Source organism: Centruroides vittatus, unplaced genomic scaffold (genome assembly GCF_030686945.1).
Source record: "Centruroides vittatus isolate TY-2023 unplaced genomic scaffold, ASM3068694v2 contig_1154, whole genome shotgun sequence".
NCBI classification, from domain to species: Eukaryota; Metazoa; Arthropoda; class Arachnida; order Scorpiones; family Buthidae; genus Centruroides; species Centruroides vittatus.
The window spans coordinates 3,226,065-3,251,531 of NW_027120741.1; the positions used below are offsets into that span (position 1 = coordinate 3,226,065).

A 25,467-nucleotide genomic window follows, 5' to 3' on the forward strand; every position below is an offset into this window, starting at 1 on the left:
CAGAGTTAAAGAATCAACTCTATATCAGCTTAAAAATAATTTTGGTAGTTAAATTTGAAATGTGTATATACAGTATACTCTAAATTATTTGGGCTAATCAGCAGTAATGAAGAAATGGATAAGCCGCAAGTCTGTTGTAATGACACCTAATTAATTTCTTTTTTTAGTTTCTACTTTTATATTAAATTTAACATGATAGTTTATTATGAATAAATGTTTTGAGAATGATAATTAATAAGCTTTAGATGTGATTAGAGTTGAATAAAACTTTTGATATAAACAGGAAATTCAGAAAATTTTACTGAACTAGCACTTCACAGTTCACTATTAATTTCTTGTATTATTAACTGAGAATGGCAGGTTTCTAGCCAGATATCATTGTAAAATGCCATTAATTTTGTGATGATAATGATTTATAGATAAGGAAATGATTCAAGATATTTTCTTCAAACAATTTTACAACTTACTTAATGAAAAGAAAATACAGTATACTTGCATTAGTGCTTGTAATTCAATATTTAAAGAATAGCAAGCTGGCAGTAAAGTAGTTATAGTGAATACAGAAGCAGAAATACTAAGGCTAAAATATATTCAGTTTTAACATTAATTTTTAATCGAGAATTCTAGAGATAATAGATGTGCATTGGATATTTTCCTAACTATACAGTACTTACTAATATGAATAATAAATGTCCATTTTAGGGTTACCATAAATCTGTGAATTGATGCATAAGAGGTCTGAGGTTAATTTTGATGGTATGCCAACAATATTCTGTAGGGTTCAAATCTGGTTAATATCTTCTAGCAAATCGCAGTTCAAGAATCAACTATACTTACTGTACTTGTTATGTGTTAATGTTCTGGTGTGTTTCTGATGTTCAACATACCATTCTAAACATCAAGATTTAACAATATTGATCATTCCAAATTTGATCCTGGGTAGGCTAACATCTTACCAGTTTAGCCATCTGTCTGTCTGTTTACCAATCTATGAAAAAAAAATCTTTACTATTTTTTTCTAATGAGTGTCATTTGGCAATTTTAACACCTATACGAATTTGAAAAATTTTCTAATGCTTTAAGATTTTGATTTACCATTGTGAAAGAAAGTAAAAATGTAATCTGTGTGCAAGACATATTTTGTATTAGATGGTGCTATCTACTGTTGGCGTGCTTTATATTTTTTTGGTCGTAGGTCAGGATCTTGTTTAGTCTGCTATGTCTGTTTCTTGTGTTTGTTATTTCCCTTCATTCAGCTTTTCTTTGTGTTACATCTAACTGTATATTTCTGTGTGCTGTTAGATTCATTTATTTGCTTCATTTTCTGACAACCATAAATTACGAGGGATGATCACAAAGTAAGGTTACAAAGCCTGCAGTGAAAAGTGTACATTTTATTTCATACAACCAATACAGCCAACTGATTTTTAAAAAATAACCTGATGTATGTACTTAGTCTCCATATTGGTTTAGGCACTTTCACTTCGTGCGATGAGTTTGAAAATTTCCTCCTAGTAAAAATCCTCTCCTTGCATATTCAGCCAAGTTGTCGTGAATATCGTGAACAATATGATGAATGCTTCTGAACGACATTTCCAATTCTACTGTCATATGCCATAATGTGATCCTCCTGTTGTTCTGAATCAGCTCCTCCATGCAAGCTGTGTTGACATCTGTTGGTGCCGTGCTGGGTCGGCCACTGCGATCCTTGTCAGTGACGTTTTCTCTACTGGCCGCAAACTTCTGACACCATTCTGCGACATGCTGATGAGACATTACAGTCTCTTCGTAAACCTCTACCAGCTGCCAGTGAATTTCAGCTGTGGTTACATGTTTTGCCCATAGAAATTGAATAACTGAGCAGATTTATTCGTGAGACCAATTTTCCAAACGAGTCACCATTTGTGTTTACCTACAACTAGTGCTGTAGGTGGTGAGTGGCTGAAACTCTGCACAGTTGCCAACTACATGTATTGGAATTACCGCATACTTCTCATTTCTCTATAACAAATGAAACTCCAGGAATATCAACCTTGTAACCTTAGTTTTTGATCCACCTTCATACTATACGTGACAACAGGAAAATTATTTCAAAATATATCATACATGTTTGAATTGAAATTTAGATATACTGTTATATACAAATATAGGTATAAAAAATATTTAAATTTTGAATATTGGCTATTAGGAGAATATATATTTGTTGTTTTGCACAACTTGCAATTTTCAAGTAATGAAATTACAAGTAATGAAGATTACAAGTTGTGATAAGACTTATATGATTATATTTTATTACAATGACTGTTCTCTTAACATTTCATAGAATAATTTTAAACAACTAATCATTAATTTTATTAAAAATATACGAATATAAATAACTACTAATGACTAAAAACAAAATATTTTTCTACTGAGATTTTTAATTAGTGTTTTAAAATGTTCACTATTTATTTAAAACTTTTATTATTCAAATACATTTGAATATATATTGATAATTGAAATTCAATATCATTATGGATTTTACAGTTAAGGTTTGATTTTGACATTTTACTTGAAAAATGTCCTGAACTATTTCCTGAACTATAAAATTACTTTCCTTTTAAAATATATTTATAGCTTTCAGAATACAAATATTTTAAATATTTAACAATGAGTAATTAATTATCTTTTTGATAAAATTAAATCTGATTGTGTTAGTGTTCTTATATAGTTATTTTTTGTTTGTTAATGTTTTTTATTTTTGCCAATTATTAGTTTTTGTTCAATGAAAAAAATAATATTCGTATGAGTTCATCATAATTTTTATATTTTAAATAAATTTGTTAATGTATATGCTTTTATTATCTTATTACTTCAAATTTAAGCTGCACTTTTTATTCCAATTTTTATGATGTAAAATTAGGATGCAACTTAAATTCAAAGTGAATATTTTAACTTCTTATTTCTGCCAATTTCCCACTCCCAACAATCGGGTTTTTGCTTTATGCTTTACAAGTGTGTAGTATTGCAACTGTTGATAGCAGTTTATTTGCTGGTTCCTCATTTGCACTTTTCTGATTTAATCCAATTGCTGTTTGATAGCCACTATGTAGAATCAAATTTTAAATTTTTTTATTACCCATACTCACTAATAATGGAAAAATGGTTTACATATGATGCTGAATTCAAAAGAAAAGTTATATTGTATGTCAAAGAAATTGGAAATGCACAGATGGTAAAAAATTTGTGATTGACAAAGAATGTGCATTGTCGGAGAGCCATGAAAGAAAGTTATTTCAGTGTAAAAAAGACAGAAAATCATTCTCAGGGCCTAAAAAAGGAAGGTACCCTGCAATTGATGCAAATCATATATATATAAAATCATTTTTATTTTTTATTTTTTTTTCCAATTTTAAACTCCTATTGCAGCTTAAATTTGAAGGTGGCTTATATTCAAAGTAATATGGTATATTGTGTTAAAAGAACAAATTGCTTGTTACTTTATTCCTATTTTTCATTAATTATAAAGTACATTTAATAATAATAATAATAATAATAATAATAATAATAATAATGTTGTTATTCTTATGTAATAAGTACTTTATATCCCGATAGCTACTTGGAGCTACTTCTGATGATTTTACATAAATGAATTAAGATTTGAAGGATGAGAATGAAAATTTAAATCTGGAAGTATGCCAAGATAATATAAATGATGATAAAAGTCTGTTAATAGGTTCAATAAACACTTAATTATTTTTAACTCCAGCACTTTAAACCAAAAATTTACTTAAACACAATTGAAAATGTTAGCATAACAGATATAATCAGGCTATATGAATAACTATGCTTGAAATTGGAGTTTAAATGTTTTATAGTCTCTTTTAATGCTGTTTCCAGTTAATTTTTAAATACACTTAATTTTCAGTTTTTGTTTAATAAGGTGCTATTTTGTGAATTATTTCTTTAGGAGGGGGAACATTTATCCAGACTAATGCTTACCTTGTCTAACCATCTTTATTTTGTCAATGCTATAAACATATCAAATTTATGACCATACCTATGCAATTGCAGAGAGAATATTTTTAATAACTGATGTTTTCAGCCTATTCATATAGGCCATCATCAGGTTTCTTAAAACCATTTTTAGAAAATGTCCCACAAATAGAACATTCCATTTAAATTTTTAATGTATGAAATATTCTAAATACAAATTTAAATTGAAACAAATTAAATAAATAACTCATGAAAAATATAAGGTTAACAATAAATAAAAATAAACTTAAAAAATATACAAGGTTAACAAAACACAGATAAATATGTAAATAAGAAAAATCTATACTAAAAACTATGAAACACAAGCCAAATATGATTATAGGGGAGAGGACAATTCAGGGGTTTTTATATCCAAATCTTTTTTCAATTAGGTATTTTCAGGCTGAAGGTAGTGCTTTTGCATCTCTCGCATTCAGGCACCTCTCTTTAATCTTGCTCTTGTAAATCTTTATTTTTTTCAATATTCATAGCAATGGTTGAAGAATGTACAGTACCTTTTCAATGATGATCACTTCCCACTTTATAACAGAGCCTTCTACCTGTGACATTTATCATTTTACATAATTGGAGTTTTATTAACATGTCTTCAGAACAAAACAGAAAATAAAACTCGAGTCTTTGATATGATATATACCATATTTTCCTGAAAATAAGGCTTAACTGGAAAATAAGCACTAGCATGATTTTTCAGGATATTCATAATGCAAGCCCTACCTCTAAAATAAGCCCAGTTAAGATCATCAGCCAAATGGTTGTATTTAATATGTCCATTGTAACCCATAACAAATGTATTGAATTAAAAAATAATAATAATATATAATTAAATATAAATAAATATTATTGACAATATAAATTATAATTAAGTATTAATATCATTTATTTTAAGTATTAGTAAGTACTCAAGCAAGCATCTTTGGATGAGATATCCACTGAAAAAGACCTAATGTGTCTTTTAAAGCAAAAATTAATATAAGACCCAGTTTATTTTTTTTGGAGAAACACAGTAATAAGTAGATATTTCACATAGATGTAGAATCATTGTATATTGCAAAAATTAAACTGACATTCTTCATAATTTGCAGTGATTTTATTTAATATTTTGTTTATTAAAATCTCCTGAAATCAGAGGAATAGTTTAAAATTTTTAAAGTTTTAATGAATAATTCTGAATAATACATTTGATCGCCATGCTCAAACAGTATTTCACAGATTCTGCAATGCTTAGCATTAGACTAAAGCATATAAATTTTGCTTTAGTCTAATGAAAAAGATTAAAGTGAAATATATAGTCACTAAAAAATTTCCCAAATTTTCTGTCAGTTGATAAAAAGTTCCCAATTTGGAAATGCTGGGTGGTATTGCACAAAAACTGCCTTTAGTTCTCAATGTCATGTAAGATATGAGATTTTAAATAACAGGTTGTGACACAATAAAATCTGTAAAACACAAATTTGTTAACAATGATGATGTAACTTTTACAAGTCACAACAATGCAACCCATGATGTCAGCTGAGGAGCATGCTCTTGACAAACACTCAGTGTGACACAAAAATATTAAACAAAAAAAATACAAAGATGCAGTACAAAAGGTTTTAAACAACACAAAAGGCTTAATCTACTACAAGGATGAAAAAGTAAATTAAATAATTAAAATTAACTAATACTAATATACAGGTTAATAAACAAGGATTTTACTGATAGAGGGCAAAAGTTAGGGATAGAAGAATAGTTGCGAGAGAACAAAAGAGGTACCTCAATCCTTTGATTGAACAAGTCCATCAAAAATTTAGGGTTACAGAATGATGTCCTCATTTCAGTGAAGATTGAAGAAATTGTCTTATGACAAAAGAACCTCCAAAATCCAAAACGTCTTACTCCATGTTTAATCTTCTTGGCTTCTCTGGTTGCAAAGATCTCTCACCAAACAGTCCTCATCTTACCAACATACCTTGTAAAACTGTTGTTTCCTTTTTTTTCCCATCCAAAGGTTAGTAGAAAAGTTCCTTTTCAAGGCTTCTTCACTCCTATATATATGCAAAACCCATTGAACTAGTTTTCTTGAACAGAAGAATGGAATTGCTTCAACATTGACATAGATCACCCTTTGGTAAAGAAGAAAGAGTTCTAACATGGTAGAAGGAAATGAAGAACTAAAAGTACAGGGAAAGAGAAAGAGGAAAAAAAGCAATGCCATACTGCCATAGTCATTTCCTACTTTCCTGTCAAACTTACTGCATGATGTTATGGTGCATGGGACTCCCATCATGTAGGACAGTGTTTTTCAATTTTTTTAATTGAGTGGCACCCTTGATTGAAAAATAAAAAATTGTGGCACCCTTGACCAGTGGCAGATCTAGAATCTGAGTAAGGGGGGCTAACGGTGGTGGGGGCAGATGATTTTTTTGCGAAAACGAATATTATATGCAATGCTGGGGTGGGGCCTGGGGAGGGAACTTCCTCCCGAGAAAAAAAAGTTTAAAAATTGACAGTTTGAAGTAGCATTTTAATGCAAAAATAGTGTTTCTACGTGTTCAAAATCAAAATTTAAGTTCATTGAATTTTGTCGAAATACTGACAATGAGTTATCTTGAACTACACTTAAGTAAATTTTCAAGAAAATGCCTAAAGGTTTTAAACTTTGCGACACCCCAGATGAAAAACACTGATGTAGGAGCTCAACATTCAGCTGTTTTTCCTGACCATGTTTTGTGATTTAATTTCATGCTGAATGTCGAAATAAGCAGACTAGGATTTTTATCACCAGTATTGCATTTTTATTTCTGCTTTAATAAAAATATTGCTAAGTGGAAATTTTGGCACTATGCAGTGCAACTCCTGTATTAATGTATAGTCATACAGGTACTGTACATTACATTGCACTGGAGACATATGATGAAACCTATCAAACTTACAAAGAATTATTCTAATCAGTACATCTATCCTTAAACAATACTGAAATGAGGGTTGGCTGTATTTTTGTTAAATATATCTTGTATAAGCAATGTCGTTAGACAGCACATTCTTTCTCATTTGCATTATTGGCTAATTACAATCAGACAATGTTGTTTTTTCAAAACAGCAGAGTACAGCATTTCCAAGAAAATTATCTTCAATGTGATTTTACTCTTTAAATTGGATTTGTTGCACAGATAATACATTTATAAAGATCAAGTTTGGATGTGGCCCAATTTGCAACAAAAATATGGATATGGCCAGTTTTGAAACAAACTTAGATGGTGATAATGCTCTGTTTTAAATGTTTGATTAGTATAACAATATACAAAAATGAAATAAAAGTAGTTGTACTATTTTTTTTTTAATACAAAACTCAATACAAAACATTACAAAATGAAGATTTCATTTAAATGATAATTGTTATTTATTCATAGGTTTTACAAATGTTAACTGCAGAAAATTCAGAAACAGTTATTGGTTAACATATTTTATAATATATTTTGTAATATTCTAGGAAGTCAATGTCTTGCTATTTAGATTCATAATGCTTTGTCAAAGTTGTGTATATCTTTTAACTTCTCCTCTTGTAGTCTCTTATTTTGTGATATCACTGTAAAGTGTTTGTTTCCATTTTGTTTTCCTTGTTTCATCAAACTTCAATATCTATTTGGTACAGTACTTCATCTATTACCAAAGCTAACTGTAAATGTAGTTTTCATATCAAATCTAAATCCATGGAAATACTTCTTAAAAGTAATTAATATACAGATGTTCCTTGAGTACAATGTTTTGACATATGGTATTTTGCACTTACAATGGATGATGTGAATGAAATAGAAGTGTGGGGAAAACAGTTAAAATTTGAATTCAAGCTGTTCTATTGATGCGTAAGATATGTCCTATGTGGCAGCGTCCAGCGACCATGGACGTGAATGTGCTTCCAAGCGGAGCAGACAAACTGATTCAAGCAAATGTGTGTGTCTGGAGTAACCACGTTTAGCGTGCAGTGACCACCAGGTGACAATTCTACACACATGTGCAGGAAGCAGCTACCAAGAAAGTTTGATTGCTGCTTCCACTGCTTGCACTTCCAAAGAAGAAAATGGCTGATTTGTAGATAAATAAAAACAGAATGACAAATAAATTGTGTATATATGTTGTATGTACTTTAATTAATAATCTTTTATGTAATTTAATAATTTCTGATTTTGTATAAATGTAATGTTTTAAAAATACATTTTTTTTAACTTACTATTCTATAAAGATTCTTTATATTTGTTGTGTATCTAGTTAGTGATAACATTTACCTTTCAAATTTACCATTTTAATGCTTGTCATATTTTCCATAGTAGCATTCAATGAAGTCATCTCGCAGCCATCTTGTAAACAACACATGTCACGCTCTGGACAAAAGTCGCTCGCGAGTTGGAAGTGTGTACAAAGATTCTTTCTGTGGTCGCTGGACGCTGCCACATCATGGGATGTAGCCTTAATGATCTTCCTTCAGACTTGGTATATATATATATATACCAAGTTGGGTGTATATATATATATATGGTATATAGATGGTGTGTATATATATACCATCTTATCTTTTTGTGTTTACAGTATATCCATTATGTCTGCAAAATGCTCCTCTGTCTCAATGACAACTTAAAATATTATCTAACTTGTAAGCATAACAGTTATGGCAATTGCTTGTGAGTTTGGGCTATCACTATCAATGATAGCCTAAACTCATGTTATGGACTCTACAATATGCAACATTAAATACTGTATTTCTGTGCATAAAACTTATTTTTTATTTATTTTTATTTTTGACTTATGATGTGTTTTTCAGAATGTAACATCATAAGTCAAGGAGACACTGAAATCTATTAAATTCTCCATTAGTGAATAAAAAAAATTGGTTTTAATTTGGAATAATTGCCTAAATTAAAAAATCATGCTATCAGTGACACTAGTTTGAGGCAAGGATGTCAATATTTTGAACATCTTAAAAAAAAGATGATCAAAAAATAACTATATTTAATGAAAGTTTACTTTCTTTTTCTATTTTGTCTTTATTTTTAATTCTTGCTTATTTAAATACAAATTTCAGAAGGTTCTGTAAGAAAAGAATTGTCCTGAAGCAAGATTAAAACCCACAACTCAAGCCTTAATTTAAAAAAAAAAAAATTTAATGAATTTAAATTTTAATTCTTTTACCATTTTCAGTTCATAATTTATCTAACATTTTTGTTAAAATAATCTTTTAGCATATATTTTTATTTTAACTAATTATTTTTTTAATGACTCTTATAAAACACAGGAATCATAATTGAAAGAAAATGGATTTATATAAGACTATTAGTATTTTTTTAGTTATGTTTTTTTAAAGTTTAAGAAATATTTTAGGATTTAATCACTGATTATAATTTATAAAACTAAATTATGATAGGACAAAGTTCAAAAATTTTAGAAAATCCAAATAATATGCTAAGAAGTAATGACAGCTGTATCATTCAACTGTTTAACCTGAGTTCCTGGTACAGGTGACTCAGATGACCTTCTTTTTATTAATCTAGTTTTTCTAAAAACAAAATAATTCTGTGAATTTTCAGAGAAAAAAAAAGTTGATCAAAACAACTAAATTTATATATCATTTATATTTACAAAATTTATCTGGATTAATTTTGTTTTATTTAGTTGTGCTAAAGTGTATAAATAAAAATTGTGTTGGGTTGAAGGTTTTGTAAGGAAGTTAAAAATTTAGAATTTTTATTTAATTTAAAATTTTATTTGTCAAATTAGAAAATAGAGATGGGACATGTCCTGTAGTAATTTAACATTTTTGAAAAATTTTAAATTATATATTTTACATATATATGATTAAAGAAATATATTTCAAAATTTAAATATTTAAGAATATTCAAGTGCATAATTAATAGGTTATTGTAAACCTACTGAATTAAATTTCTTTATAATTTGTATCAAAATAGTAAATAATAATAGTTGTTGTTTGTTAATTTCACTTGTTTATAAATTACAGTGTTATGGGATAAGTCTGAATTCATATCTTAGTGATGAACACTAATTACTTCAAATTAATTTTAGTGTAATTAATGAACAAGAAACAAAATTCAAATTGATTTAGTTAATTTGTTCATCTTTGTTAATTTGTTTATGACAACAAAGATTATATATCCAATAACTGACAGAGGAATATAATCACAGTTAGTCTATTTCTTCTAGAAGCTCTTTCTAGCTCTTCATAAACTATTAGTAAAGAAATTTTGGAATGTTAGCAAAAAATATTGACAAAAACATCAAAATAATATAGCATACTTCATATCTTACATTTTCATCAGTTTTGCTAAAAGCAATGAGATTGTCCATCTGTGATAATTTTTATATCCACCAGCTTATACAAAATTTCTTTAAAAATTTCCTCTTCTAAAGCAGTGAAAACACAATATTTAATCTGGAGGTTAGCTACTAATCATATTTTCACTTTGCATCATATTTTTACAATGAATTAAAGTATTTGTAAGCTTATCCTTCCACTTCTATTTAGCATTCTCCAAATTCAAAATACTTGTCCCTGTAATTGTACTTGCGCTTTCTGTTTTCTCACTGATTGGGCTGCAATTTGAAAAAAATTATAGACTTAAAAATTCCCACTGTTGTCCATATGTTTGTCTATCTATCGTTCCTTAATCTAGAGAATGGAGTTAGGTAGATGAAAATCAAGACTAGATATAAAAAGCTTAAGGGCAGGAGACCCTGACTAACTATATATTCAAACTTCCAGTTTGCACCAGTAGTCATGTTATTTCGATTCAAAAATTTTCCCCTGAAAAGAATTAGATAGATGACTGGCACAACTCTATTACCAACAGGAAAAGTGTGATGTACAGGGACAATACACTACTAATTTGAGATAGAGAAATAGAGAACATATATTTTAAATTTATTTAATTTAAAATTGGAGCCCAGCATTGTGATGATGTCACAATAAAATACTTGTTTGGTTTTCCATTTCCTTACATTGATGCTTTCTACATTGCAGTTGAAAATCTGGAGTAACCGTAGTGTCAAGACGTAAGGTATGAATTGTTTTGACTGTTTTGGTGACTCTGGTGTGCAGCTGCTACAATTAGCACACTTATGAAATTACTTTGTTTATCCAATTTGAATCATTGAATATATATGTAAATAAGCACAACACACAAAACCAATATCTAGCAAGAAACTACAAAAATCTATATAAAAGCAAATGTTTGCTTCTATATGAATTTTTGAAGTTTCTTGCTGGATATTGGTTTTGCGTGTTGTGCTTATTTACTTTTACAGTACATTATTACCTTTGTTTACAATATATTACCAAACATATAGATTTTATATATTATTATTTAACATGATAAATATTATCATTGAAAACATTTAAAGAGAGTTCTTTGATTTGATGAAATTTATTTACTAAATAGTTTCATAAAATTTACATTGTAATTTTCCAGATTATTTTCTTTAAATAGTCTTATTTCTGAACTTGCAATCTTGAAATTATTAAATTCTTAAATAATTTTTGAGCATTTTTTCATTGATGTAATTTATCATCATTAATTTAGATTATTGTATCATATTAAATTTATAAAAAAATATACATTTGAACTTTTTATTATATATTTAGAAATACAATCCAAGAAAAATGAGTAAAGCTCATAATTTCAAGAAACAGAATTATTATTCACTGAAGAAAGAGGCTTTAGCAACTGGTGTTCCTTTCAGTGATCCACTTTTTCCTGCTGATAATGTATCACTCTTTTATAGTGGAAATTCTTCACGTCTTCCTGGTCGTGTCGTTTGGAAGAGACCAAAGGTAATTGTTTATGAAATATTTTAATTCTTCAAATATGTGGGTACATATTTTATTGATTGTGGTTGAACAGATGATTTTTTTCCAAGAATCTTAATACATCCATTTATTGTGATGAATGATTGTACACATTGAATGTATTTTGAAATTTCTACTTGATAAACTTAAATTCTTTCAGATTTACTGATGATTTTCATTTGAATTGTAAAATAATAATTATAAAAAATTTAATGAAAATTTAATAAGTGTATTAAATATACCAAAGCCTTATATATATATAATCAAACAATTACTTTAATTTAATTGTAAACAATTCATAATCAGAGAACTGACAAGATTTAAAAATAATTAAACCAGTTATAAAATTTACATTGTAATTTTCCAGATTATTTTCTTTAAACTGAAAATAATTTCTTCCACTTTCTATTATTAATTTGGAAGAAATATTGAAAGCAAATTCTGTTGTTAAGAATAAAGATGCTGTTTTATAAAGATTAACACACAAATCAGGTCAAGAAGCATTAAAAATTTTTATTGTAGCTCAATGAGAATGAACCACACATCTATATTTTTAAGTGCAGCCAATCTGTTCTACTTGTAATACTTTCTTACCATTCAACATATACTATTAACCCTTTCCCAATATTATACATCCAAAATGTCATTTTTTACCAACAAGAATTTCCAGATGATACATCTCTGATCAAACCTCTTGGAAACAATAATCAACTAAGACCAGACTTTGCTTTTTGCCTTTTTTTTTTTTTTTTTTTTTTTTGCAGCAGTAATTTACTTTAGGATCTAGTGTTAATATGAATAACTCCTTAATCATTTACCTATATACTTGAGCAAAAAAAAAAATTTACTAATCTGGCTTGCTACTCTAGCTTATTAAGGACCATGTATCAGACAGAACACACAACAAAATTTTAATTCTTGCTTAGAAAGTTATAAAAATAAAGTTTAATTTTAATTAAATTTGTATTTTGATGCTTTCTGTAACTGCACTATTGCGGAACCATTAATTATGTGTTAAGATATTTACTAATCAAAGTTTTTTGTTCTTTTCATTGACCTTCATCAGGAAATACATACATTCTATAACAGTGGTTCCCAACCGGTGTTCTGCAGAACACTGGTGTTCCGTAAGCATCTCCCAAGTGTTCCGCAGATTTAGTCGCAAATCGGAAAGTGTACAATCGTATTCGAGCCGCCGAATATCAAAAAATTAAAATCATAAAATTTTCATAAACTTAAATATATATGTACGACTCGTACTTATGGAGTGTACTACTGTTTCAAATAAGATAAAGGCAATGATAAAAACTGAATGAAATATGTAAAAAACATCAGGCACAAGTTTCCCATTAAAGTTATTTAGGTATATTTTTTCCTGTCTTAGAATTGGCCATTAATATGAGTAGAGATTTTGAATTATAACTGCTCAATTCTAATAAAATAACTGATGACAAGCTTATGTATTTCATATTAACTTAAGTAAGTGTTCCGCTAAAGAAAATTGCTCACAAAAGTGTTCCGCATCCTAGAAAAGGTTGGGAACCACTGTTCTATAATTTAAACTGAAAGAACAAAGCAGCCCATATTCTAAAAATGGTTTTTTCAACATCCATTTTTGAAATAATACAAATTTAAAAATGTGCACGTCAGTTATTTTACATAAAACATAATACCATATGATATGTGACAAAATCAAAACTATATAAAACATCTATTACCCATAGTAAAAACAAACACTCTAAATTGTGAGAAACTGAGCATCAATCTCTAAACCCCAAAACTGGGGGGTTGAGCATCAATCTCTAAACCCTTTGGATCAGTGGTAGGTTGGCAAAACCCATTCCCATTCACTTTGTCACTGGATGGCGGGATCTGAGTGATAGAGGGGTGATAAGTTTGTTGATAGGATGTTGGTGCCTAATAAGTTCACACGAGAGTAAGTTAAACAACAAAAATAACAATTTAATGAACTTAACACAAAGGTATATGATACAGAAAGCTAATACACTACAAGTTAGTCTATCTTTCGTAGGTAACATAAGGTCTGAGACTAATTTCTACATGCTGGTATTATTTCTATTCTTTCTGTACAACTGTATCGGGATAAACATTAAAGCCTTATATCTATGTCCTTATAGGCTAATTGACCGAGAGAGAGAGAGTTTACAATTTTAAATAAAATACCTCAGAGTGATGTCTTGTGATCTTATTTATTCGATGGTTGCAAACCAATTGTGGATATAGTTGAGGTAGTGTTGGACTGTTGTTAGATTTTGTAGGGAAGACGACAGTTAGACAGACAGAAGTTGGGCCTTTTTTGGGACGGATCCACTTATGTCTACTGTTGATGTCTCCCCCAATGCTTGGGTGCGAATCCTTTTTATACGCATTGCGTGTGGGAATAAACTCAAGTGACTTTGATTTAATGTGGTCTAAGTTTGAGTCGTGTTCTGGTTTGGCAGATATGAGCTGTCAAGAACCAGATGAATTTGGCTGAATTATTGACACTTTCTAGCCATTGTTGTGACTCACCTAGTAATTTCATCCTTTTGACAGTTTCCTATCATTAATAATTATGTTTATATTTATTCCCAGAACTTATTCAAAACATTGTAATGATTGTTGATTCAGAGGGATATTTGATCAGTTTTATCTATTAGAGTATTGTGAGTGGGAAAGAGAAAAAAAGGAAGTGGGGTTTTTTCCACTTCATCATTTTCCCACCGCTTGACCTTTCCATTTCCTTTGCTCCAATGTCTTATTACTTTAAATAATTAATTAAAAATCCACAGGAATGCCGATCAAAATGAAAGTGGAAAGAGGTCAAAATCTGACAAAATTATACTTTTCATATTTTTACTCTCATACCTGCTGAATTAATCAATACAGTGCAATCTAACTACTGTTCATCATTTAGCATAGTTCTCTTTTAAATTTTATTTATCAATACTTTCTAGGCTAGTGAAACTGTGGTGTTTTCTCTATAATTTACTGCCTGTCCCATGTGTAGCCATATGAATGTGCAAGTTAAAAGTGGAAAAGTTAACGGACCACACCAATATTGGCATAGCCTTAAAGGGAAGAGATAGTGGGTGAAATGGTGTTAAGAGAAGGGTGAGTGGAAAGGAGGAAGAGTATGAGGGGGAAAGAAGTCTAGAAGGAGAAAGTGGAAGTGAGATGTATGAGTATCCTGCCGGGTACCATTTGTCAAGAGAAGAATATGAATTATGAAATTTCCCACATAGGGAAAGAACAATTAAGTGTAGCTATTTACAATGAAGTGTGCTATTGCATATGAATGTGTAGTGTTTCTGCATATTTTATCTGTTGATTATGCTGAACCTTTTGGATTATTTCAGCTTGGTTCCATTCTATTGTTACAGAATCTGGGTGCAAGAATAAAAATACGAAAAGTATAATTTAGAGAGTTTGTGTTTTTATTACGGGTAATCTGTTGAATAATCTGTTTGCCTGTTTTTGAAGGTGTTTTATATAGTTTTGATTTTGTCACATATTGTATGGTATTATGTTATATGTAAAATAACTGATATGTGCATTTTTAAATTTGTATTATTTCAAAAATGGATGTTGTAAAAACCATTTTTAGAATATGTGCAGCTTTGTTCCTTCAGTTTAAATTATAATGTATGTATTTCCTGATGAAGGTCAATGAAAAGGACTGAAAACATTTGATTAGTAAATATCTTAACACATAATTAATGGTTCCATGTTTGTTATTTGTATTTTGAATTCCAGTTCTAAATTAGAAGCTAATTAGAAGCTTCAAATATTCCAAAATACACAATTATATTTATATTTTTAGAGATTACATGTAATTTTGTTGATTTAATGCTAATTTTTGAATTTTGTTTTGTTCTTTTGTTTCATATTAATTTAGAGAGTTCTGCTTTATTTATCCATCTATTTCATATTTTTATATTAATTTTGAGTGTTGATACTCAGAATTTATTACTTATGTATTTTTAAAACTATTATATACAGGAACTATGTCCTACACCAAGACTATTTGTAGATGGAATTACTAGCTGTGATGTTGTTCAAGGTTCACTTGGCAATTGTTGGTTCATAGCTGCCTGCTCTTCATTAGCACAAGAGAAGGAAGCATGGCATAAAGTAAAAATATATTATTTAAATATAGGAATATTAAAATCACAATAATGTAAATTTTACCAAAAGGATATAAATTACATTCTATTTTAATCTTTTCAGGTAATTCCTGATTACCGAGAGCAAGAACAATGCTTTACAAATCCACATTGCTATACAGGAATTTTTAAAATTCGTTTTTGGCAGTTTGGTGATTGGATAGAAGTTGTAATTGATGATCGCCTTCCAACTGTAAATGGTCAATTGATATATACTCATTCACATCAAAAAAATGAATTTTGGGGTCCTCTACTAGAGAAAGCTTATGCAAAGTATGTTGTTTTATTTAAATATGAAATGATTTAAAAAAATTAAATTATTCAAAATTTCTTTCACTAAAATTTTATTTTAAAAATTTAATTACTATGTAATTAAGTTGGTTGTATTTTTAAGTTGTGTCAATTAGTATTTATTTTTAATAAGTTTTTTTATTTTTAACTGTTCACATGCTGGCTTTGTTTTCATGCTGATTTAAAAATGCTAATTTTTATACTTGCATATTTTTATTACTGAGAGGAGATGATGAATGAGTCTTTTGAAAAATACATTTTAACAAGAATAGTTTTCTTTGAACATGTTTTATAATTTAATTGTAAGAAATCTCAAAAATATTTGATTTTATTATTCCAATTTATTTATTTTTTTCTATGTTCTGGGCCAACAATTTAAATCTAGTTTTAAGAACTTGTTTTGTTTTGTCATAAACATCTGTTCTCTCCTTTCTACAAAGACTGGATGATTTGACACCATTCCTTTTTATAGTCAGTTATAAACCAATTTCCCTGCTTAATGGTCTCAGCAGTGGATTTGCAGCAAAACAACTTTTGTTTGTTTATATTTTTTTTAATTTTCACTGACAATTATTAATTTTCATATTTAAGTGTATAAAACAATGTTTCCTATACTAGTAATTTATTTATTTTCATTCTTAGAAGTATTGTCTAATAAGTAAATTTTATTTTTTCAGTTAATGTGATGGTATATTGGTATTGTATTTTATTCTTATTGGATAACTTGGTTTACAGGAGTCGTCATGATTTTATAAGACAGATTTGATACCAATATTTTAAAGATTAATACAATACTCGCGTTTTCTCGATTATAATTCACACTTTCTTTTTTTCCGATTTAATAAATTCAACTCTGTTCTTTTCCTTCGCTCCTCAGTTATGTGTATTACGTCATCAATATACAAGTGCGTTGTATCTCTCCATTACTTTGGTTGGTTTTAGTTAGTTTAATTTAATTTTAACTTCATAAATACTGTATTTTTTTTAAATATTTAATATTTTCTTAAGTACAAAAAGAAAAATTATTAATTAATAATAAAACAATTTTATTCTTTTTTCTCATAATACAATTTCATTACATTATGGGATTGTCCAATGACAATCACAGAATCAAAAAAGGAAGGTTGCCTGTAAACTGATTTTTGCATTAATGCGTTTATTATTTTTTGAACATTTTGTATGCAAAACTTACTTGGATATTATTTTTCTAAATATATCGTGGCTATTAGGTAGGTTGATACAGAAACTATTTATCGCACATGTACTGTATATAAGCGTCAAAATAAATAAATAAAATAAATTTTTATCAAACAATGAGATCAGCTGATTAATTGTATCATGTACAATATTTTATACCCCTAAGGAAAATACTGTAGGTCTGTGGTAAAATTAATTTCATTTTCCCACAGTTAAACTTCACCACTAATTGCGGTTGTGATAAACCGTTTTCACTTTCTCTGATAACTTTAACATGATCTTCTAACAACAGCAGTTTGCATTTCTTTCAATTTTTGGACAATTTTGAACAATCTGAAATGAATTTCCTTTGTTGCTAGACTAATCCATTAACACCTGCACCTAATTTTAAGGGTGGGAGAAGTGCCCGAGGTGGGTTTGAACAAGAGTTTAGACCAGATATATTTGCGGAAGTGGTTGCTTATTATAGTTGTTGTATGTTGTTTTGGACCAAAAATTTATGCTCGCGGTCGTGTTACACAAGTGGTCATTTAATACGGGTAACTTATACAAAGACACTATGTATAAAGTATTCTGTGCCAGAAATTTTTGCCCGTTTTGACAGGTGCCCATCGAACGCAGGTGGTTGCCTAAGCAGTTTTCACTGTGTTTTTATTTTTTTTACCAGATGCTTATCCTCTGGTGTTTAAAAACAAAAGAATTTTATCTGAGTCTTTTGAATTGTTCTTGTGTATTGTCAGGAGTAAGATGAATAGCAATAGGAAAAGCAAAGCTTTTGAATTGAATTCCAAATTGAAATTCCAGAATAAAACAGGAGCCTGATATAAGGTTTAATCCATTCCCATGTGAAAATATGATTATTTGGAAATCAGAATTCTGAGAAACTTGTAACTGTAATCGACAGAGAATGAATTCAACTGTTAAGAATTGGCAAAAAAAGGTTTTCGATTGTCCAGCTTTACATGACAAATTATGTTGTTGATTTTACAAGATTTTTCCTTAAAGTCTAAAATGCCAATAAGCTTTGTGGGAAAGTGTGTGCATTTACATGCATTTGATATTTTGTTCATGATTAAATGAAATAAAAATAGAATTATATTAATAAATCCAATTTTTTAAATTTTGATCTTTAACATTCCACCTGTCCTATATGTGAGATCGTTTTATATGCGAGTAAATATGGTATTTCACTCTAGGTTCATGGTCAGGTTTTTGCTATAAAAAGGGATCTGTGAGTATAAAAGTTTGGGAACCATTGTATTAGATTAAGATGAAATAATTTTAATCTATTTAACTTGTTTTCTAAAATATTTTGAAAGTTAAATTAATATAACTGTCTTTACAACATTATTTACAAGGGTAATTGCAAAATTAAGGTCTCCTATTTTTAAAAAAATACAATGAAATGTTTATTTTCAATAATGTTCATATTTTAAAGCTTGAACATTTTTCTACATAATCGCCATTTCGGTCGATGCATTTTTGTAGATGTTGTGACATCCCACCTTGCTCACACCTTTCGATATTGCAACTTTTCGTTTAAAATCCTATGAATGGTGCTTCAGGAAATCCCAAGAACCAAAATGCAGAGATCATCTGGAGTGATTTGCTGATCTTCACACATGGTTTGCTCAACCTTTGTGACTGTCTTGTTGAAAATTGATGGTCTCTTGCTTCTTTCTTTGTCATGAATTTCAGTGCATTCAGCTGCAAACTCCCTACACCACTTGAGGATGTTTTGACATTTATGTACGACTTGCCATACACTTCCATCAATTGGCGATGAATTTCAATTGGTTTAACACGACATGGCAGCAAGCTGGTATGACATGGGCATATAAAAATTGTCACAGCACATTCAAAAATGCATCAACTGAAATGGCAATTATGTAGAAAAAGAGATAAATATTCACGCTTTAAAATGATATGAATATTATTAAAAATAAACATTTCTTTGCATTTAAAAAAAAATAATAGGAGACTTACTTTTGGGATTACCCTCGTAAATAAAAATTAACAAAAATTATTTATATTTAAAAATATTTTTTTTCAGGTTGATGGGTAGTTATGAAGCCCTTGAAGGTGGAAATTTGTCAGATGCATTAGTAGATTTCACAGGAGGTATTTCTGAACAAATTAATTTACAAAAAGGAATGTATACTTCTGATTTGGATAAACAAAAAAAATTATTTAAAACAATGATGGCAGAAATTGAAAAGCATTCATTAATGTGTTGTGCAATTAATGTAAGTTTGCTTGTCAGCTATATTTAATTAAATCTTGTTTACATGATTTCATTTTATAATCTCTTCAATAGGCTCAGAATAAAGAAGAAATGGAAACACGTACTTCATTTGGATTAGTGAAAGGTCATGCCTATGGCATTACTGCAGTTAAATCAGTATATATTGGAGACACTGGTTTAATATCTCTTTTCACAGGAAGAGAGAAAATTTTTATGGTCCGTTTAAGAAATCCTTGGGGAGGGCATGAATGGACTGGTCCATTTAGTGATGGGTATGATTTTATTTAAATACCTTTTTATGTATATTATTTTTAACTTATTACTACATAATGTAAATTACAAAAATTCTTTTTTATTTCTATATTTTTAAACTTAAAAATAAACATCTGATAAAATTTGTAAAAATTGTAACTTTCAAATTTTGGTGTTTGTTTTTAATGACTATCAGTATGCATTTTGATAGCTTTAAAGAATTATGTTAAGTTAATATAGCTTACAATTTAAATGGATAGTGACATCAGTTTTTTTATAGTATAAAAGTTTGCTTACAGTTGTTCCATTCTAGTAATGATTAAGAGGTTTTTTAATTGTAATAGTTTATATGCATAAAAATTTTTGCAATGTTGAAGTTTTTTGTGAATGTAAAAAAGTTTTATTCTGTACAGATAAAATAATTACAGTAGCTATTACAGATAAATATTTTGAATAAAAAGTGGTACTGCAGATTACATTAATATTCACAATAGAACTTAGATTTAACAGATTCTGTTAAGACAAGTATTTTATCTGTTAAAAAATGTTCACATATTTTAAAATAACTTTCAGTTTTTTAAAATTTATAAAAGTTGATTTTTATTTTGTAAAAAAAAGTTATAAGAAGAAATTAGAAATAACCATATTGCCTACAGAATGCAGTAACCATTTAATCAAAGTAAAAATAGATGAATAGTTTAATACTATGCTAAGGTTATGCATTTTGTCTATTAAGTAGAGGTGTCTGCTAAACCTAGTGTCCATTAAACCCAGGTTTTGCTATATTTTGAAAAATATCTGATAAAATAAATGTATGAAAAGTATACAGAAGAATGCAGAGTATATCATTAAATCACTGTGATCTAGAAAACTCATTGTATATTTCATGATGATTCATGATGGATTTACTTTGACTTCTAATACCTAAAGATTTTAATACAAACTACTCTTACAAAGAACAAACAAACATCACATTTGTTAGTATGTCCTGAGAATAATAAGGAAAAACTGAATTACTATTTTTGGATTACTTTTTATAAATTTTAACATTAACTAAATATAAAAATATTCTCAAATTTATTAAAATACATTGTGATTAAAAGTATAACGTGTTAGAATATCAGATAGATAAATGAAGAATACTTTATCTGTTAATAGTAATTGTTTTTATTTCAAATATTTTAAACTGAGATATACACCACTAATAAAATTTATATTCAAGCATGCAATTTTGAGGTTTCAATTTAAATAGATACTGAATTCAGGAATTATAAATTATTTCCTTCATAGGAAGATTCACATACAAAAAACTTACTATTTTCTTCGATAAGATTTAAAATTATTTATTTAAAAAAATAAATATAAACTGCTTGAAATGACTATTGATCTAATAGTTAAGATGTTTTCTATAATTTAAATTTTTATACATTAAGTATTTATCTTGTTAACAAATAATATATCTCTTTAACATCTATTGCTTTCCTGGTTCAAAATGTAAGTAATTTCATTGCCTTCAGACTTTGAATTTTCTTCTTTTTGTCTGTCTTCAACTTTATTGCAGCTGGTGTTATAGTTCATCAAAATTGACCAAACTTCTTTCTAGTTCACCAGAATGGTCAAAAATATCTGAAAGTGAAAGACAAAGAATAGGATTAACTTTTGAAGAGGATGGAGAATTTTGGTAAGTACCTAAAATAAAAATTTAAGATTTCACATGAAATGTAAATTACTTTTAAAATCAATGATACTTTTAAACAATTCTGTATTAAATTTATTATAATATTATATTGCACAATAATTTTTAAATTTAAGTTACTCAAAACTCCAAAATATATATGCCTCAAAAAAGTCTAGTAATAATTTTTTTTTGTTTTGTAAAATTTTAAAAATGTTAATTTTTAATGTATACAAAAATAAAATTAATGGTTAAATAATTTATTTGTAATATTATAAAAAATTAGCCATAATGATGATAAAAACAAAATATATATATATAAACTAACATGAATACTTTGGTACTTTATGACTACTTTAAAATTTTAAATTCATGTGAATATTCAATTTTTCTTTTATTTTACAATTACAAATTCTATTATGATTTCACATCACATGTTCCATATTGATAAAAATGTAAATTGCAATTTTATTTTGAATCATACATTCTATTTAAAATAAAAATTATCAGACTACAGAAATAGCTCAGCATTACTTCAGATATTAAATATTGATTTTTTTTTTCTTTTTTTTTTCTAATCCTAAAATCAGAATAATAATATACAGTGGAACCTCGGTATACGTCTGCTTTAGAATACGTCCAATTCGGAATACGTCCTGTTTCGACGAAACAAATTTTGCTCGGTATATGACTTTTGTTCGGTATATGACTTAATTCAATTATATGCGCCATCTATGAACAAGTAGCGCTATCGGTGTACTCAACCAGACTAGACATTTGCGGTCACACGGTTTATAACTTTGTTAAATTTCTTCTGATTTTAATTTGTAAGTAAAATTTTATTGTTTTTATTAATCATGAATTGCAAAAAGGCAAACGAAAAGCAACAGAAAACTAAAAAAATGACTAGAATCACAATGGAACTGAAAAAAGAGATTGTTGAGAAATATGAAGGTGGCATGGGTGTTTGAGATCTAACTGTTGCATACCGTATTCCGAGAACGACTATATCGACAATTGTGAAAAATAAAGACATCAAATCTGCTAACATTGTGAAAGGGGTTAAATCAATTTCTAAACAGATTATTAGTATTAAGGAGAGTTTGATTTGATTTAATGATTTGAATAATATAATACAATATAGAGAGGTTTCAAGGACGCATGTCACGTGATAAAACACACGTTTGCTCCGCCCATTCGCCATTTTTGTGGTAGTTTTCGCTCGCTTAGCTTGCACGTAGTCTGTTATTCGACGTCTTTTTTTAGTTTAAACGTACAAAAATACTGCAGTTCTATTATCATGGATTAAGTTAAAAAAGATTTTTTTCTTGCAAGCTATTCTAGCAGTCTAACAAGACGAGATGCAGCTCTGTACGAAGAGAAAATTTCGTTATGTCAAGGCGATCCATACGAAGCCAGTTTATCAGACTTCGTCGTATATCAAGAGTTGTGGCCGAAAGTAGAATTTGGTGACATTATAAACTATTTGGTTTTTACAACAAATTTCTACACCCTGTCACAAATGAAAGCTTATAAATCTTTAGAGGCCCATAACTATTTAACAAGTGGCTGGGTTTCTCCTGATATAAAAGTAAAAGTAATAAATAACAGCAAAGTAATATTGCTTGGAAAGATATGTTTTCTTTTGTTTGTTTAAACTCGTGTTTTTACGTATTTCTTAAGTAAGAATTTTTGTCTGAAAGTAAAAGTCTAATTAAAAACAGCCGTGGAAATTTTTTAATTCAAATTGTTCAGTACCTTTATTTTCTAGTTGAAACTAGCATATAATAAGTCTACTTGCTTTTCGTTTTAACGTGTAATGTTTATAAGTTTGCACTAGCTAAAGCCTGAAATTACGTTAGTTATTCGTTTATAAATGCACTATACCTAACTAAATTAATATAAGCAAATCAGTAAACTCTTTTAGGTTTTAAAATATAACTTAGTGTTTATTAACGTAAATATTGAAATGAAATGTTTCTGACAAACTCTTGTATTGATATTCACTTTATTCGTAACGAAATTTTTCCGGTTAATTCTCGAGAGCCATGCAGTTTGCCTTCGTCGTGAAAGCTCCTCAGTTTGGGATCCTTGATGACAAATAATGCCGGGAATTTTAAAAAATGATGTTCCTTTGTTCTTGAGTGAACTAGCATTACACCCAATTACACAACAAATCACCATAGTGATATTCGCGACGAAAAAAAACAACACAAGAACTCCAGTTAAAACGCACGTGAACACACACAAAACGTAAACAAGTCACAAACAGTCACAAAGATGGCGCTGGACAATTGCGCATGCTCATGACGTCACTCGTGATGTCGACATGAAACCTCTCTATACTGTAATAACTTTAAAAATCTATAATAAAATTCATTTTTTTATTAATGTGCTGAAACAGTGTTTAAATTATTTTACAACTCCATTAATATATCATATCAAGAGGTTTTTTTTTACGTGAGAATGGATTAATCATTTTTACATTACTTCTTATGGGAAAGGTTGGTTTGGTATACGTCCTATTCGGTGTAAGTCCAAACACCAGGAACGGATTAAGGTGGTATACCGAGGTTCCACTGTACAAGATTACAGTAGAGAGTCGTTAATCCGAATCAATTGGGGACTGGGGTCGTTCGGATAACCGATTATGTACGAAAAAATGTTAATCTGTCCGATGATCAAATTTTTCTCCGTTGCGTCTCACTTCGTGTTGAATTTTTCTCTGTCGCGTCTCGCTTTGTGTTGAATTTTCGTTGATTTTAAGCCTAACAAAAATTTTTAATAATAATAATCGAGGCTATTGTATCGTTAAAAATTATTTTTTTAGTTTGTACAAACAAAATATATATATTGAAGAATATAAAAACATAACAATTATAGTTTAGTAGTAAATCTATTTTCAAAAACGTTTGATTCAGTCAGACTGAAAATCGTTCGGATAACCGGCGATTTGGATTACCGGGGTTCGGATTAATGACTCTCTACTGTAGTAATACAGTGCAAGTTTGATAATCCAGCTGTTTGCTATTTTGACACACATTCAGTAATCTGACACTAGTCAACTCTTGGTATTAACAGTGCTGTTAATACCAAGTTATATAAAGAATATTAAGTTATAGACAAGCTTCCTACTAGTTAAAAACTCCACTTCTTACTAAATTGAACAGTTTTCCACTAAATGTGACATAATTAGGACTGTGCTAAATCAAAATTTGATATCAGTATTGAGCTTGATGTAGAGCTGCTTTCAATATATCAATAATAAAGAACTTTTGATAATTATCAAAACTTATTGATAATGCTGTTATTTATATATCAAATTGAAACTAATGTGTTATATGATATTTGTTAGTATTCTATCAATATTCTAGATAAATAACTTTTATTGACAATATTGAAAATTAGTATTTATCATCAATGACAAAAATATCAGTAATTCAGTATTAGTTAATTAAAATATTCAGCAACTCTATTTCTTTCAACATAATTCCCCAATTGTCAGAAAATAGCACTAGTGTTAACTGTGACAACAACTGCCAGAAATTTTATTATAATTAGTGCTGTGGCAATAACTAATACATCAAAACAAAACTAATAAATGTTAAATTTATAATTTTCTACATATATTCTACATGTACTCAATATTCTACATTTTAAAATTATATTTTAAAATGTAGAATATTGATGATAAATGTTCACAAATTGATGGTTTTATATTATATATTGGGTTGTTTGGAAAGTAATTTAGTTTTTTTATTACTAGAGGAATTAG

The 25,467-nt window shown here is 28.5% G+C and overlaps 1 protein-coding gene and 1 long non-coding RNA gene across 5 annotated transcripts in view; one reads left to right on the forward strand and one right to left on the reverse strand.

Annotated features, from left to right (window-relative positions):
• LOC136979447 (uncharacterized) overlaps positions 1–25,467 on the reverse strand; it is a 218,886-nt gene that overhangs the window by 150,822 nt on the left and 42,597 nt on the right. The window lies entirely within an intron of this gene.
• Positions 1–25,467, forward strand: part of LOC136979225 (calpain-5-like) — a 53,388-nt gene that overhangs the window by 2,619 nt on the left and 25,302 nt on the right. For 3 of the 4 annotated variants that reach the window (XM_067275173.1, XM_067275182.1, XM_067275187.1), the window contains exons 2-7: positions 11,663–11,851; positions 15,869–16,000; positions 16,097–16,305; positions 19,574–19,766; positions 19,838–20,037; positions 21,579–21,698. In XM_067275173.1, coding sequence (XP_067131274.1) covers positions 11,681–11,851; positions 15,869–16,000; positions 16,097–16,305; positions 19,574–19,766; positions 19,838–20,037; positions 21,579–21,698 — 1,025 coding nt within the window. In that variant the 5' untranslated portion in view covers positions 11,663–11,680. The remainder of the gene's footprint in view (positions 1–11,662; positions 11,852–15,868; positions 16,001–16,096; positions 16,306–19,573; positions 19,767–19,837; positions 20,038–21,578; positions 21,699–25,467) is intronic. The other variant, XM_067275177.1, reaches the window with a different exon arrangement.